The sequence below is a fragment of the Arachis ipaensis genome, chromosome B8 (assembly GCF_059453495.1).
Source record: "Arachis ipaensis isolate K30076 ecotype BB chromosome B8, ASM5945349v1, whole genome shotgun sequence".
NCBI classification, from domain to species: Eukaryota; Viridiplantae; Streptophyta; class Magnoliopsida; order Fabales; family Fabaceae; genus Arachis; species Arachis ipaensis.
Genome location: NC_142443.1, coordinates 41,813,911 through 41,825,731, shown reverse-complemented (window position 1 = coordinate 41,825,731; position 11,821 = coordinate 41,813,911). Strand labels below are relative to the sequence as shown.

At 32.5% G+C, this 11,821-nt stretch overlaps 1 protein-coding gene and 1 long non-coding RNA gene across 2 annotated transcripts; both read left to right on the top strand.

The window, feature by feature from the left end:
• Positions 1 to 3,532: 3,532 nt before the first annotated feature.
• Positions 3,533 to 3,862, top strand: LOC148547817 (uncharacterized). The gene is made up of 3 exons (XR_015896102.1): positions 3,533 to 3,548; positions 3,655 to 3,694; positions 3,780 to 3,862. It is a non-coding gene; the product is annotated as an uncharacterized LOC148547817 (long non-coding RNA).
• A 134-nt stretch (positions 3,863 to 3,996) lies between these two features.
• LOC107613703 (receptor-like cytosolic serine/threonine-protein kinase RBK2) lies at positions 3,997 to 6,111 on the top strand. Its single transcript, XM_088495548.1, is given in 9 exon segments — positions 3,997 to 4,094; positions 4,312 to 4,369; positions 4,471 to 4,551; positions 4,846 to 4,990; positions 5,228 to 5,340; positions 5,343 to 5,481; positions 5,553 to 5,707; positions 5,864 to 5,943; positions 6,039 to 6,111. Coding segments are annotated over 9 exon segments (942 nt in total).
• Positions 6,112 to 11,821: the final 5,710 nt, after the last annotated feature.

Here is an 11,821-nt window from a genome sequence, read left to right as displayed (position 1 = left end):
ATCATCTTTGATCCTCATGGATCATTCATTTTTCCCTTGCTTCACTCGCAAGTTACCACATTCACTAGCCCTTTTTCCTTATGCTAGGCATATCATAATGATTTAAGACATAAGTGGTGAGATTGGAGGCTTAGAAGTATGAAGTTTGGCTTTTAAAACTCAAAAATCAACTTTGGGATGAAAACAGGGCCACGCGTACGCGCACTCCACGCGCACGCGTGGATGATGCTTTCTCGAAGAACGGCGCATACGCGCCAAGTGCGCCTATGCGCGAGGGGTCATTCTGCTAAAAATTTTCTAAGTTAAAAGCTGCAGAATTCACAGATTCAACCCCCAATCTTCCGACGGTCATAACTCTCTCATTTTAAATCATTTTTCACCCGTTCTTCGAACGGCATGGACATCCCGGATCCAATTTCATTTCTAAACAGAATTGGCACAAATCAAAGATCCGTAGTCCAAGTTATGTCCCGTCAAAGTATGCCCAAAAACCATATTTTCATTCAAAACCACAAAGTGTCATTTTCAAAACAAGCTACTTTCAACTCTTTTCAAAATCAATTAAAACATGCCAATTTCATCCCTTTTCTTTGAAATCAATCAAAGTGTACCAAATTCAACAACAAGCCATCCTCAACTCACGCATTGACATTTTACCAAAATTCTCAAAACTACCTCCAACCATTTTAACACTTCTCAATCAAAAGGCCAAAGGATAAACACAATATTATGTCATACATCCTTCTCATCCCAATTTCTAACAATATCAATTTCCAATCAACCATCATTATACATAATCATCATACTCACCAACAATATGGCACCACCCATCAATTCAACCTCAATCATTCATCAAGCATATATCACAACATGCATTTTCTCACATATCACACAATCAAGGCATCAATATTCATAATCACACATATGATCACATCATATATCTCAACCATTCCACAACATCATCAATTCAATGCCTATCTTAGGGCCTCTAGCCTAAGTATTTCCTACCACATTACATATTAGATACGGGAAACCGAAACCATACCTTAGCCAATTTCCCAAGCTCAACCGGAGCACTTCCAGACCACTTGTCCACAAGCTCTCAAGGTATCAACACCTCCAAGAACAGATTTTATCACACAAAACCCTCTTCCAAGCTTTCCAAAATCACCAATCAAGCTCCAATATTCACATATACACAACCTAAGCCACAATCATCATACCCATACACAACATCTCAATGCCCAAACCTCATAGAACAACAAATTACACTAGGGTTGAGAATCTTACCACACCCAAGGTCCAAAGAGACAAGATTAACCTTCTCCTTCAAGAGAGTTGGGTCCTATAACATCAAAGAACCCAAAATCTCAACATTTTTACTCATAAAACTCGAAATCAAGGGCTGGAATTTCGAACAGTAAAACGTGGCTTACCTCAAGATTAATTGTATGGGTTTTGTAGAGCTCTCTGCGGTGAACGCGTGGCCGCAAACGGAGCGGCAATCGGAGCTCTAGATCAAAAGTTATGGTGGTTTGAAGATCAAGTGAGAGATAGAACTTGAGAGAGTGTTCTTCCCTCCATGGCCTCCATTTCAGCGTGTTTAGTGTCTCAAATGAGGAGAGAGAGTGCTGAAAACTAGGGTTTTGGTTTAGTTTAGTTGGGCCAAGGGCCCACTTTGGGTCCGGTTGGCCCGGTTTGGCCCGTTCGGTCCAATCTTGGTCCGATTTCTATAAAATTGGTATCGAAATTCTCGTCTCAATTTCCTCTATCATATTAAGCCATAAAAATAACATTTTTGGCTTTCTAGAATAAATTCTCATTTATGGGTTAATTAGCCGTTAATTAACCGGATCTTACAATGGGTGATAATTATTTTTCTTTAAAATCGACGGATCTGTTGTCTATTTTAATAATTATAATATCGACAATTTTTGTCGTCGATAAATTTTAACGATGGAGATCTTCTTTTAAAATAGGATGGACGCTATAAATTTATTATATAAAATTGACGGTTAATATGTTAATTTTTAATTTAACTAAAATCGACGAACTTGCTGTCGATTTTTATCAACAAAAAATTATGGCCGCGTTTATTACCTGCGTCCTTCGTTTCAATCAATTTCCCAAATATTAACCCCAAACCTCCAGAGACTCAAAGTTCAGAGTGAAGCTGCTGCTGCTTCTTCTTCTCCAACGCTTGAGAGTAGAGACCAGAGACGGAGTCACCGTCACGGAGAGAGGCAGAGAGTAGATCAGTAGAGCTTCTTCTTCTCCGACGATTGAGAAAACCCGCCGTCCTCTATCGGAGAGCAGAGCTTCTTCTTCTTCTTCTCCTCCTCTGCCGAGCCCGCCACCGCGCCATCCTGTTCATGTAAATTCCTCTCAGTCTCTCTGATTATTATACTTATTTTTGCAGTTGTTGTATCTACTATTTTCATAATGAAATTCTGAATTTGCATTTGTTAATAACAATCGCATCACTGAAACCTAGTTAGCATAATCAATTCATCATATTTCATCAATCGCTTCGTCTCTCTGTGCCGTTGTTGCTGCTGCCTTCAATTGATCGTGCTCAATCAAAATCAGTTACTCTCTCTCTCTCTTTCGTTCTTCAATTGATTTTTTCATCAATAAAAAATTTGCTCAGCATTTGTAGATGATTCACTACTTTTCTCAATGATATAGGTCTTCAATTCAAAGATTGATGAAGGAAGAAAGGTATTGTGGGTGTTATCACTACTTTTGTTTATTTTTCTGTGTTATCCTGCAATTTTGTATTCTTTCTTCATGACTGACATGGATTTATAGGATTCTTCTCTATTTTCGGTGTTAGTTCTCTAATTTTTTATTAAGTTAGATTCAATGATCAACTATATGTAACCTCATTTTATGCTGAAGAAATCTGTAAAGAACTTCAGTGTCTTGCAACGCTTTTTCATGAAGAGCTTAGAAATGATCATTTAGTTATTTTATTTTTCTTAGGGAAGAATCATCTCTTGCAGTCTGAGATTAATCAATATGATGCCAATTTTCAGGGAGTGAAATGCGGTATCTATGGTGCCAATTGCCCTGGGTGGATAATAAGCATGGAGGTTCATTTTCATTTCTTCGCTTTCACATTTTGTTTCGTCATCCTCTCAATATTTCTTGTTGACTAAGCGCAACATAACTACAGGCCTGTAATGGTCATGGACTTTATTGTGTTCCTTTGTATGATACATTAGGTGAGTCCTTAACTTCTTTAGCATGACTAATCATTTAAAAGATTCTTTTAAGTTTGAATTCATTGTCCCAAGTTTAAAGAACACAGAATCTCATTGATAATAGATATACTATATCAGAAGCCTTAGTGTTTATAACTTTTGTTCCTAGGTTCTTTTCATACCAAGAATATCTTCTGTATTAGTATTTTAATTTTTTTTTCAAAGTTTGACTTTTATTAGCATTCATATGTATGTGTATGCTCAGGTGCTGGAGCAGTGGAGTTTATTATATGCCATGCAGAGATCTCAATTGCTTTTGTAGAAGAAAAGAAGATACCCGAGGTTCTTCTACTAAAATTATTTGTTACATCAGTGTCTTCTTACAAAGCATGATTTTTTATTAAATGTGATCAATCCTTTTCATATATTTATTTCTGAAACTTCTCAGCTATTGAAGACATTTCCAAATGCATCGAAGTTTCTCAAGAGTAAGTTTTCACTGATTCTCTACATAGGTTTCCTAAAATGTCTCTGTATTATAAAGAAGCAATCACATTTATTTCTTCTTTGTAGCACTTGTGGCTGGTTTTGAGGTATGCAATTCTCAATTTGGAAGTTATTCAAGCAGCAATCTCTTTGGCCAAACAGGAAGGTCTTCTTTGTTTCTTTGGATTTGGCCAATTTTGAGGTACTAACCACCACAATTTGTTTTTCTTCTGCTTTTATTATTCTCTTCCATGGAAAAATTAATGAAGCTAACTGTTTTCTAATACTTCTTTTCTTTGACAAGATGGTGAGGAAATTTAAGCCACCACTTATGAAGTTATTGGAGTCTGGCAATATAGACCTCTGTTTTGCCAATCAGGATGAAGCAACGAAACTTCAATTGTAATTTTTTCTTCTGGCTTCTTTCCCAATCTCATTCTCTTTTGCTTTGGTTGGAAAATGTGTAGTTGACTCTGCTGTGAACTGTTTGCTGTTGTGCATTGATCACTTGGAGAACATGACTAACTATACAATCATGGTAGTTTGGTTCACACTGCAGGAATTTGTTCTCAAGCCATTGCCTCCCAATATACTGCATATCAGGATCTGATTCATGAAGCTTTCTAAAGAAAGCTAGTGTTCTCATTGCTCTTGCAATGACTGCTGGCACTCGAGGGGTACGATGCTTGCTATATTTAGAGTGCTATGTTTTGCTCATATTATTGTAGATTCTAGATTGGCATGTTGACATGTTGATGACCTTTCTCGTTGCTTACAGGTTGTGGCTGGAGAGCTTGAACTGAATCATGAATGCAATTTGATGCACTGGTCACCAGAGGATTTCGAATCTAAATTGCAGGTATTTTAAATATTTTCCTTTGCTGAGAATATATTACCTATACAAATCACTCATCGTATATTTCGTTATGACGAGAATTTATGCTAGATGAAATTTTGACAAATAGCTGATGTGGAAATTGTGAACTAGTTCATAACTCTGATTCCTAAGGAAACACAAGGTTTTCTATTTTGTCCTAAAACCTAATGACAAAATTCAGTTTACAGGCTCTACTATTTTGTCCAAATATAGTGTTTTGATATGAACAAGTTTTAGCTCATTGCAGTTCTTGATTTCTTTCTTTCAATTTTGTAGGGGATCTTGATTAATGGGCAATTCCCAAGGCCCACTATAGATGCAGTTACAAATAATTTAAAAACACCAGGGGATGAATTGGAAGTGAATCTCAAGAGTTGGGCTGTTAGCTCAATATCTAGCTTTCAGAATATTTACTTTTTGGGTCAGTATTTAGTTATTACATATTTGGTTTTAAATTTTCAGTTTCATGCTACATTTTGTTACTTATGACAATGTGACTTTAGTTTTTCAAAGGTTGTAAAATTTTATGATTTTAGCTTTTTGTACTACAGTCTGCACTATTATAATTGTTCTGTGCAAAATGCATAAACATCTAAAACTAGTATTATGTTCAAGTTTACTTTGTTATAATAATGCATTGTACATTATTTTCGTGTAGAGAATTTGATTGGGAAGGGTGGTTATGCTGAGGTTTACAAAGGGCGTTTGCCAAATCATCAGTTAGTAGCAGTTAAAAGACTAACAAGAGGAACAGCTGATGAAACTATAGGTGTGACTTCTTATCAGAACTTGGAATCATGGCTCATGTAAGCCACACCAACACTGCTAAATTGGTTGGTTATGGTGTGGAAGGTGGAATGCATCTGGTTCTTGAATTGTCTGAAAAAGGAAGCCTAGCTTCAGTTCTTTATGGTAATGCAGGATTAATTGTTTAACCTTTTCAAAATTTTCATGTGTTTCTAATTTCTTGTGATTGTTATTAGGGTCCAAGGAGAAGCTTCCGTAGTCTATTAGGCAGAGAATTGCATTAGGAACAGCAGAGGGAATATTATATCTTCATGAAGGTTGTCAAAGAAGAATTATACATAGAAATATAAAAGCTGCAAATATCTTACTCACTGATGACTTTAAGCCTCAGGTATATACACTATACAGCTATATCTTACTTTGGATTCTGTGATTCAAAAGACACTAAAGACAAATATTCTTTTTCGAAGATTCTTGGTTTTTGTTAGCTATGAAATTATGAAACTTGTCTCTTTCCATGTATTTGAATTTTATGTTTTTGTTTCAGATTTGTGATTTTGGGCTAGCAAAATGGCTACCAGAGAATTGGAATCACCACAGTGTTACAAGATTTGAAGGGACATTTGGGTTTGTAACATTAAGAAATAAATAAATTAATCCTCTATAATCTATATTTAATCATTTTTTGTAACCTCATAATAACTTAGGTATGGGTGACACAGATACCTTGCTCTAGAATACTTACTCCATGGCATAGTAGACGAAAAAATAGATGTATTTTGCCTTGTTATCTAAAAGTTTATATTTAAAAGTTTATTTGCTTATTATTTTTTAAATAAAAAAATAATTAAAAAGATATAGCTATTAAAATCGACGGCTGTAATGTCGCTTTTAAAATTTAAAATAGACAAACAAAATAAAATACAGACGAAGAATTTGTCGGTACCTAAAAAATTAAATCGACGGCTATTATGTTGATTTTATTGAATTAAATATCGACAAAAACGTTGTCGATTTTATATAATAATATCGACGACAATGTTGTCGATTTTATTAAGCAGGTAAAATTTACAAACTCATATTATAGACGAAAATATTGTCGATTTTATTGAATCAAATATCGACAAAAAAAGCCGTCGATTTTGTATAATAATATCGAGGGCAACGTTATCGATTTTAGTAAGAAGTAAAATTCTCAAACTCATTATAGACGGAAATATTGTCGATTTTATTAAATTATTATCGACGGATAGGCAAGCCGTCGATTTTACTAGAATTTTAAAAAATCGACAAGTCTAATAGCGACCACCTCCGTCGTCTATTTTACCGTCGATTTTTAATATTATCGACGGCCTAGCCGTCGATTTTAACGATGTTTCTTATAGTGGTTTGATGTTAGAAGTCAGAACAGTCGAAATGATATGTCTGAAATTGGGGATACTGTTAGCTTTTGATCTAATATTTTTTTGTATTAAACTCTTAAATCGAGGAGGTTATTAAAGTGATAAAATAAAAAATTAATTATTCTTAAATTAAAATTTGACATTTAGCATTTTAACCTATTTCACGCACACAAACAGCTGCAAATCAAATAGCACATACATTAAGCAAATTTTTATAAAATTAAATAAATAAAAATTTTAAATCTTAAAATAAGTTAATTCTAAAAGAATTCTTGTACAGTAACTTGATAGCAGAAAAGTAAAAGGAAGAAAGAAAAATAGAAAACTAAATAATAGCATATTGAATTGAGTTCAGAAAAATAATGAATCACTAAAAAAACCTAAATAGAATTCTACTTCGTCTCTATTTATATAGCACACTTAAATCAAGACTAGTTCTCTACAATTGTCATAACTAATAATCCTGATTCTTGATTATCTTAACTTTTTATAACCAAAGAGTTACACTACTCGACACCCCTTCCCCCAAATTCAAGCTTGGCCTTGGAACAACTCGCAGGTTGAACCTCAGCCTCTCAAATGTGGAGGCTGTCAAAGGTTTAGTAAGAAGATTAGCAACCTGGTCTGTCCCTGGAATATGCATAACATGTAACTGTTTCTGACTTATCTTGTCTTTGATTAATTGTACTTCAAGTTGGAAATATTTAGTCTTGTCATGTAACACAGGATTTGCTATTAACAAAACAATGCTTAAGTTATCACAATATATAGCTGGAGCAGTTTGAAGCTTGATATCCAGTTTTTCTAACAAATGCTTGAGCTATTGTACCTCAGATTCACAAGCTACTGCACTCCTAAATTCTGCTTTTGTAGAGGAACGACTTATAGTTGTTTGTTTCTTGCACATCCAAGAAATTAAGTTAGCCCCCAAATACACATAATACCCTGACACAGACTTTCTATCTTCTAAATCTGCAGCCCAATTCAAAGTCTGCAAATTCATATAATCTCATATCATAGCTTCTGTGCAGGACTAAACCATGATACTGTGTGCCTCTCAAATATCTCCATGCCCGCTTTGCTACCTTCCAATGAGCCAAGAGGAAAGAGTGCATAAACTGACTAATTTTTGCTACAGCAAAAGAGATATCTAGTCTTGTGACGCATAAATATTGTAGAGATCCTATAATAGTTCGATAAAGTTTTGGATCTTCAAAACTCTCTGAACCTGCAGACAACAATTATAACGAAGAAATCATAGGGGTTGGCATAGAGCTAGCTTGAGCCATCCCCAATTTTAACAATAAATCTATAATATATTTGGTTTGTGAGAGATGCAATTTTTTATTTTTAGTTTTGTGAATCTCAATCCCCAAAAAATAGCTTAAGTAAGCTAAATCTTTTAGTGAGAAAATAGTGTCCAATTTCTTAATCATGTCAGCCACACAATGTGAATTATGTCATCCACATAGCAAAGAATATAAATAATAGAATTGGTATGTTTCTTGATAAATAAAGAATTATCAGACTTGGCATTATTGAAATCGAAAGAGTACAAAGTAGCGCTTAGCTTAATGAAAAGTCCTAGAGAGATTTGTTCAACTTACAAACATGTCTATCAGACTTCTCTTCAAAGTCAATTGGTTGTGACATGTAGATTATTTGATGTAAATCCCCATTCAAAAAGGCATTGTTGAAATCAAATTGTCTTATCACCCAATTTCGAGAAAGAGCTAAGTTTAAGATCAGCCTAATTGTTGTAGGTCTAATTACTGGACTAAATATTTATTCAAAGTCAAAACCTTCTTCTTGGTGAAAATCTTGAACCACTAACCTAGCTTTATATTTGTGAATAGATCCATTAGGATGTCTTTTAATGGTAAAAACACATTCGCAACCTATAACTTTTGCATTTTCTGGCTTAGGCACTAAAGACCAAGTATTGGTTCTTTGTAGAGATTTAAACTCTTCTATCATTGCCTCTTCCCAAAAAAAATACTTAGAGAAACATGAGCTATTTTAGGAGGTTGTTCATCACTAGCTTTAGACAAAACAGAAGAAAAAAATACTTTTGGTTTAGACGAAATTGTTTTTGACCTTGTCATCATAGCATGAGTATTGTGATGAATAATGTGTTGTGAATGGTGTGATGTTGTAGAGGGTTGAGTGTTAAAAAATTCTATAGGGGGAAGAACCATGTCTATGTCAAAAGTGGAGTGCATAAGGCCTTGGTGTTGTGTTGGAGTAGGATTGTGGCTAGGATCAGAAGTATCCTCTAATTGATGGCTTGGATAGTCATTAGTTGTGACCGAAGGAACACCTTTAATTATGTGTGAACTAATCAGAGTGTCTTGTTCATTTAAGGTGCATGAATTTTGATGAGTGGCTGAAGTTACATTTGGAACAATAGTAGGAATATGGTACTTTGAAAAATAAAAAGAACTATATGCATCTGTCTTAGTTAAGTCAAGCTTGTTAGTATCAGATTTAGAGAGAAATTAGTATTTTTACTCGTAATAATATTACGGGAAGATAATTTTTTTTTAAATTATGGCCTATTTTTTCTGACAGTATAGATTATGCATGGCATAAAAGATTTATAAAATCAAACTACTTTTACAGAAAAAAGTCGTAGATTGACAAAAGTCTCTGTCTAAGAAGACCAAGATATTTGCAAATAAAAAATCAAATAATAAGATTTTTAGTTATTATTTTTATATAAAAAGTCTAATTTTTTATTAATAATTAATTTAAACATTTGTTATCTAAAATTTAAAATAATTTAACGTGTATACTTTTACATTTAATTAGGTGTTAAGTCTGTTGCACAAATAGAAATAATTAATTTTTATACTTGCTATTTAAAAATAATATTTTTTCTCTGTGAATATAAAAATATAATTAGATATTAGCATAAAAAAATTATACTAATAGTTATAAAATTAACTTAAAATTAATTTTCTTTAAAACAATTGAATCTTGATTCTAACTTTTAATTATAACATTAGTATTCTCTCCAAATTATATGTAATAAATATTTGAAAGAAGAGAAATGAAAATATAGATAAAAGGTAAAAATTTAAAACTAAATAAAAAACTAAAAAGTATATATATATATATATATATATATATATATATATATATATAATATTTTTTATTTGAATTACATTATTTTGTTAATTAATTTTGCTTTCTGTAGAACAGAAAGATTGAAAAAATAGAGAATGAGAGAAAAGAGAGAGAAAGATAAAGATGAAAAATGAGAGTGAGAGTAAAAGTTTGTTAATTTTAGAAGAAAAAATTTATTTTAATTGTAAAAAAATATCGGATGACATATTTTGATTTGTCAAATTATTAATATAAAATATAAATTATATATAGAGTAAAAATGGTAGAGAGAAATAGAAAAATAGAAAGAGGTAGATGAGAGAATTTAGGGAGTTTATTAATTTTGGAAAAATATTTTCTTTCAATTTTAATAAGAGAGTGTCATGTGACACATTTGATTATTAAATTAGATAGTAATATATGATACATAATATAGGTATATTTTAATTTTAATTTTTTAATTTTAATTTTAATGCAATTAAAGAATGTCATGTTGCACATTTTAACTGTTAAATTAGTAATTAATCATTGATATTGATAATGATATATAAAATAGATAGAGTGGTTGAAGGAATGAGAGAAATAGAGAAAGGAAGAGGGAGGGGGGATAACTCTTTAATTTTGGAGGGAAAGATTTGATTTTAACTGCAATGAGGGAGTGACATGTGGCACATTTTGGTTGTAAATTTAGTAAGGAGAGGGAAAGAATTCTTTAATTTTGGAGGGAAAGATTTAATTTTAATTATAATGAGAGAGTGACATGTGGCACATTTTGGTTATAAAATTAGTAAGAAGGATGGGAGAATTTCTTAATTTTGGAGGGAAAGATTTGATTCTAATTATAATGAGAAAGTGACATGTAGCACATTTTGGTTATAAAATTATATATATATATCAGAATAAGAAAACTGAGATTCATCAAATTTAACATTTCTAGTGATATATATTCATCCATTAGCTGATAGACATTTATAACCTTTGTAATTAGGGACATATCCAAGAAACACACACTTATGTGATTTATAGTCTAATTTATTCTTATTATAAAGTGTAAGAAGAGGAATACATGCACTGCCAAAGACTTTGAGAGATTGATAACCAGGTTTCTGTTTAAATAAGACCTCAAAAAGTTATTTTTGTGACAAAATAAGAATTGGTAACCTATTTATCAAATAAGTAGCTGTAATATCAACTTCATTCCAAAAAATCTTTGGCATTTGAGCAATGGATAACATGGCTAAACTCATTTCTATCAAGTTCCTATGTTTCCTCTCAGCTCTTCCATTTTGTTGGGGGATATGTGGACATGAAAAACGATGTTAAATACCTTCTTGTGCAAGATAGGTAGAGAATACTTTGGAAGTGTACTCATCGCCATTATCTGACTGTAAAGCCTTTAATTTGCAATCAGTTAAGTTCTTTATAAACTTTTTATATTGAATGAAAGCTATAAAAATTTGAGATTTGTGAGAAAGTAAGAAAGTATAGGTATATCTTGAGAATGCATCCATAAATGTGACATAATACTTGGTGGCAGTGTGTCCTAATCTCTTATGTACAAATCAAAAGAAGGAAGAGAGATAAAAAAAAGCTTTAGGACATGAATCTGTTTGTGAATGATAAGGGACAACAATGTTAGAAAACTGATATAAGCCTCCTTGTCTAAAACCTTGCAATAGAACCTTCTGGGTGGATTGGCATTTAACAAGACAATAAAAGACATGAAATTCAAAATAAATAAAGTTATCCTCAGCAAATTTAGATACCGAGATCAGATTTGTGGTTATATTAGGATAATGAATTAACTTTTGTAGAGAGAACCATCTTTTAGAAAATAAAGAATACAAAAAAGAGTGTCCAACATTAGATATAAAAATACCTATTCCATTATCAATTTGCAGTTGTTCTGGCCTTGTGTATTCAGATGATGCAATCAAGTTAGATTGAGACGATGTTACATGATGAGATGCACCTGTATCTAGATACCAAGCTAG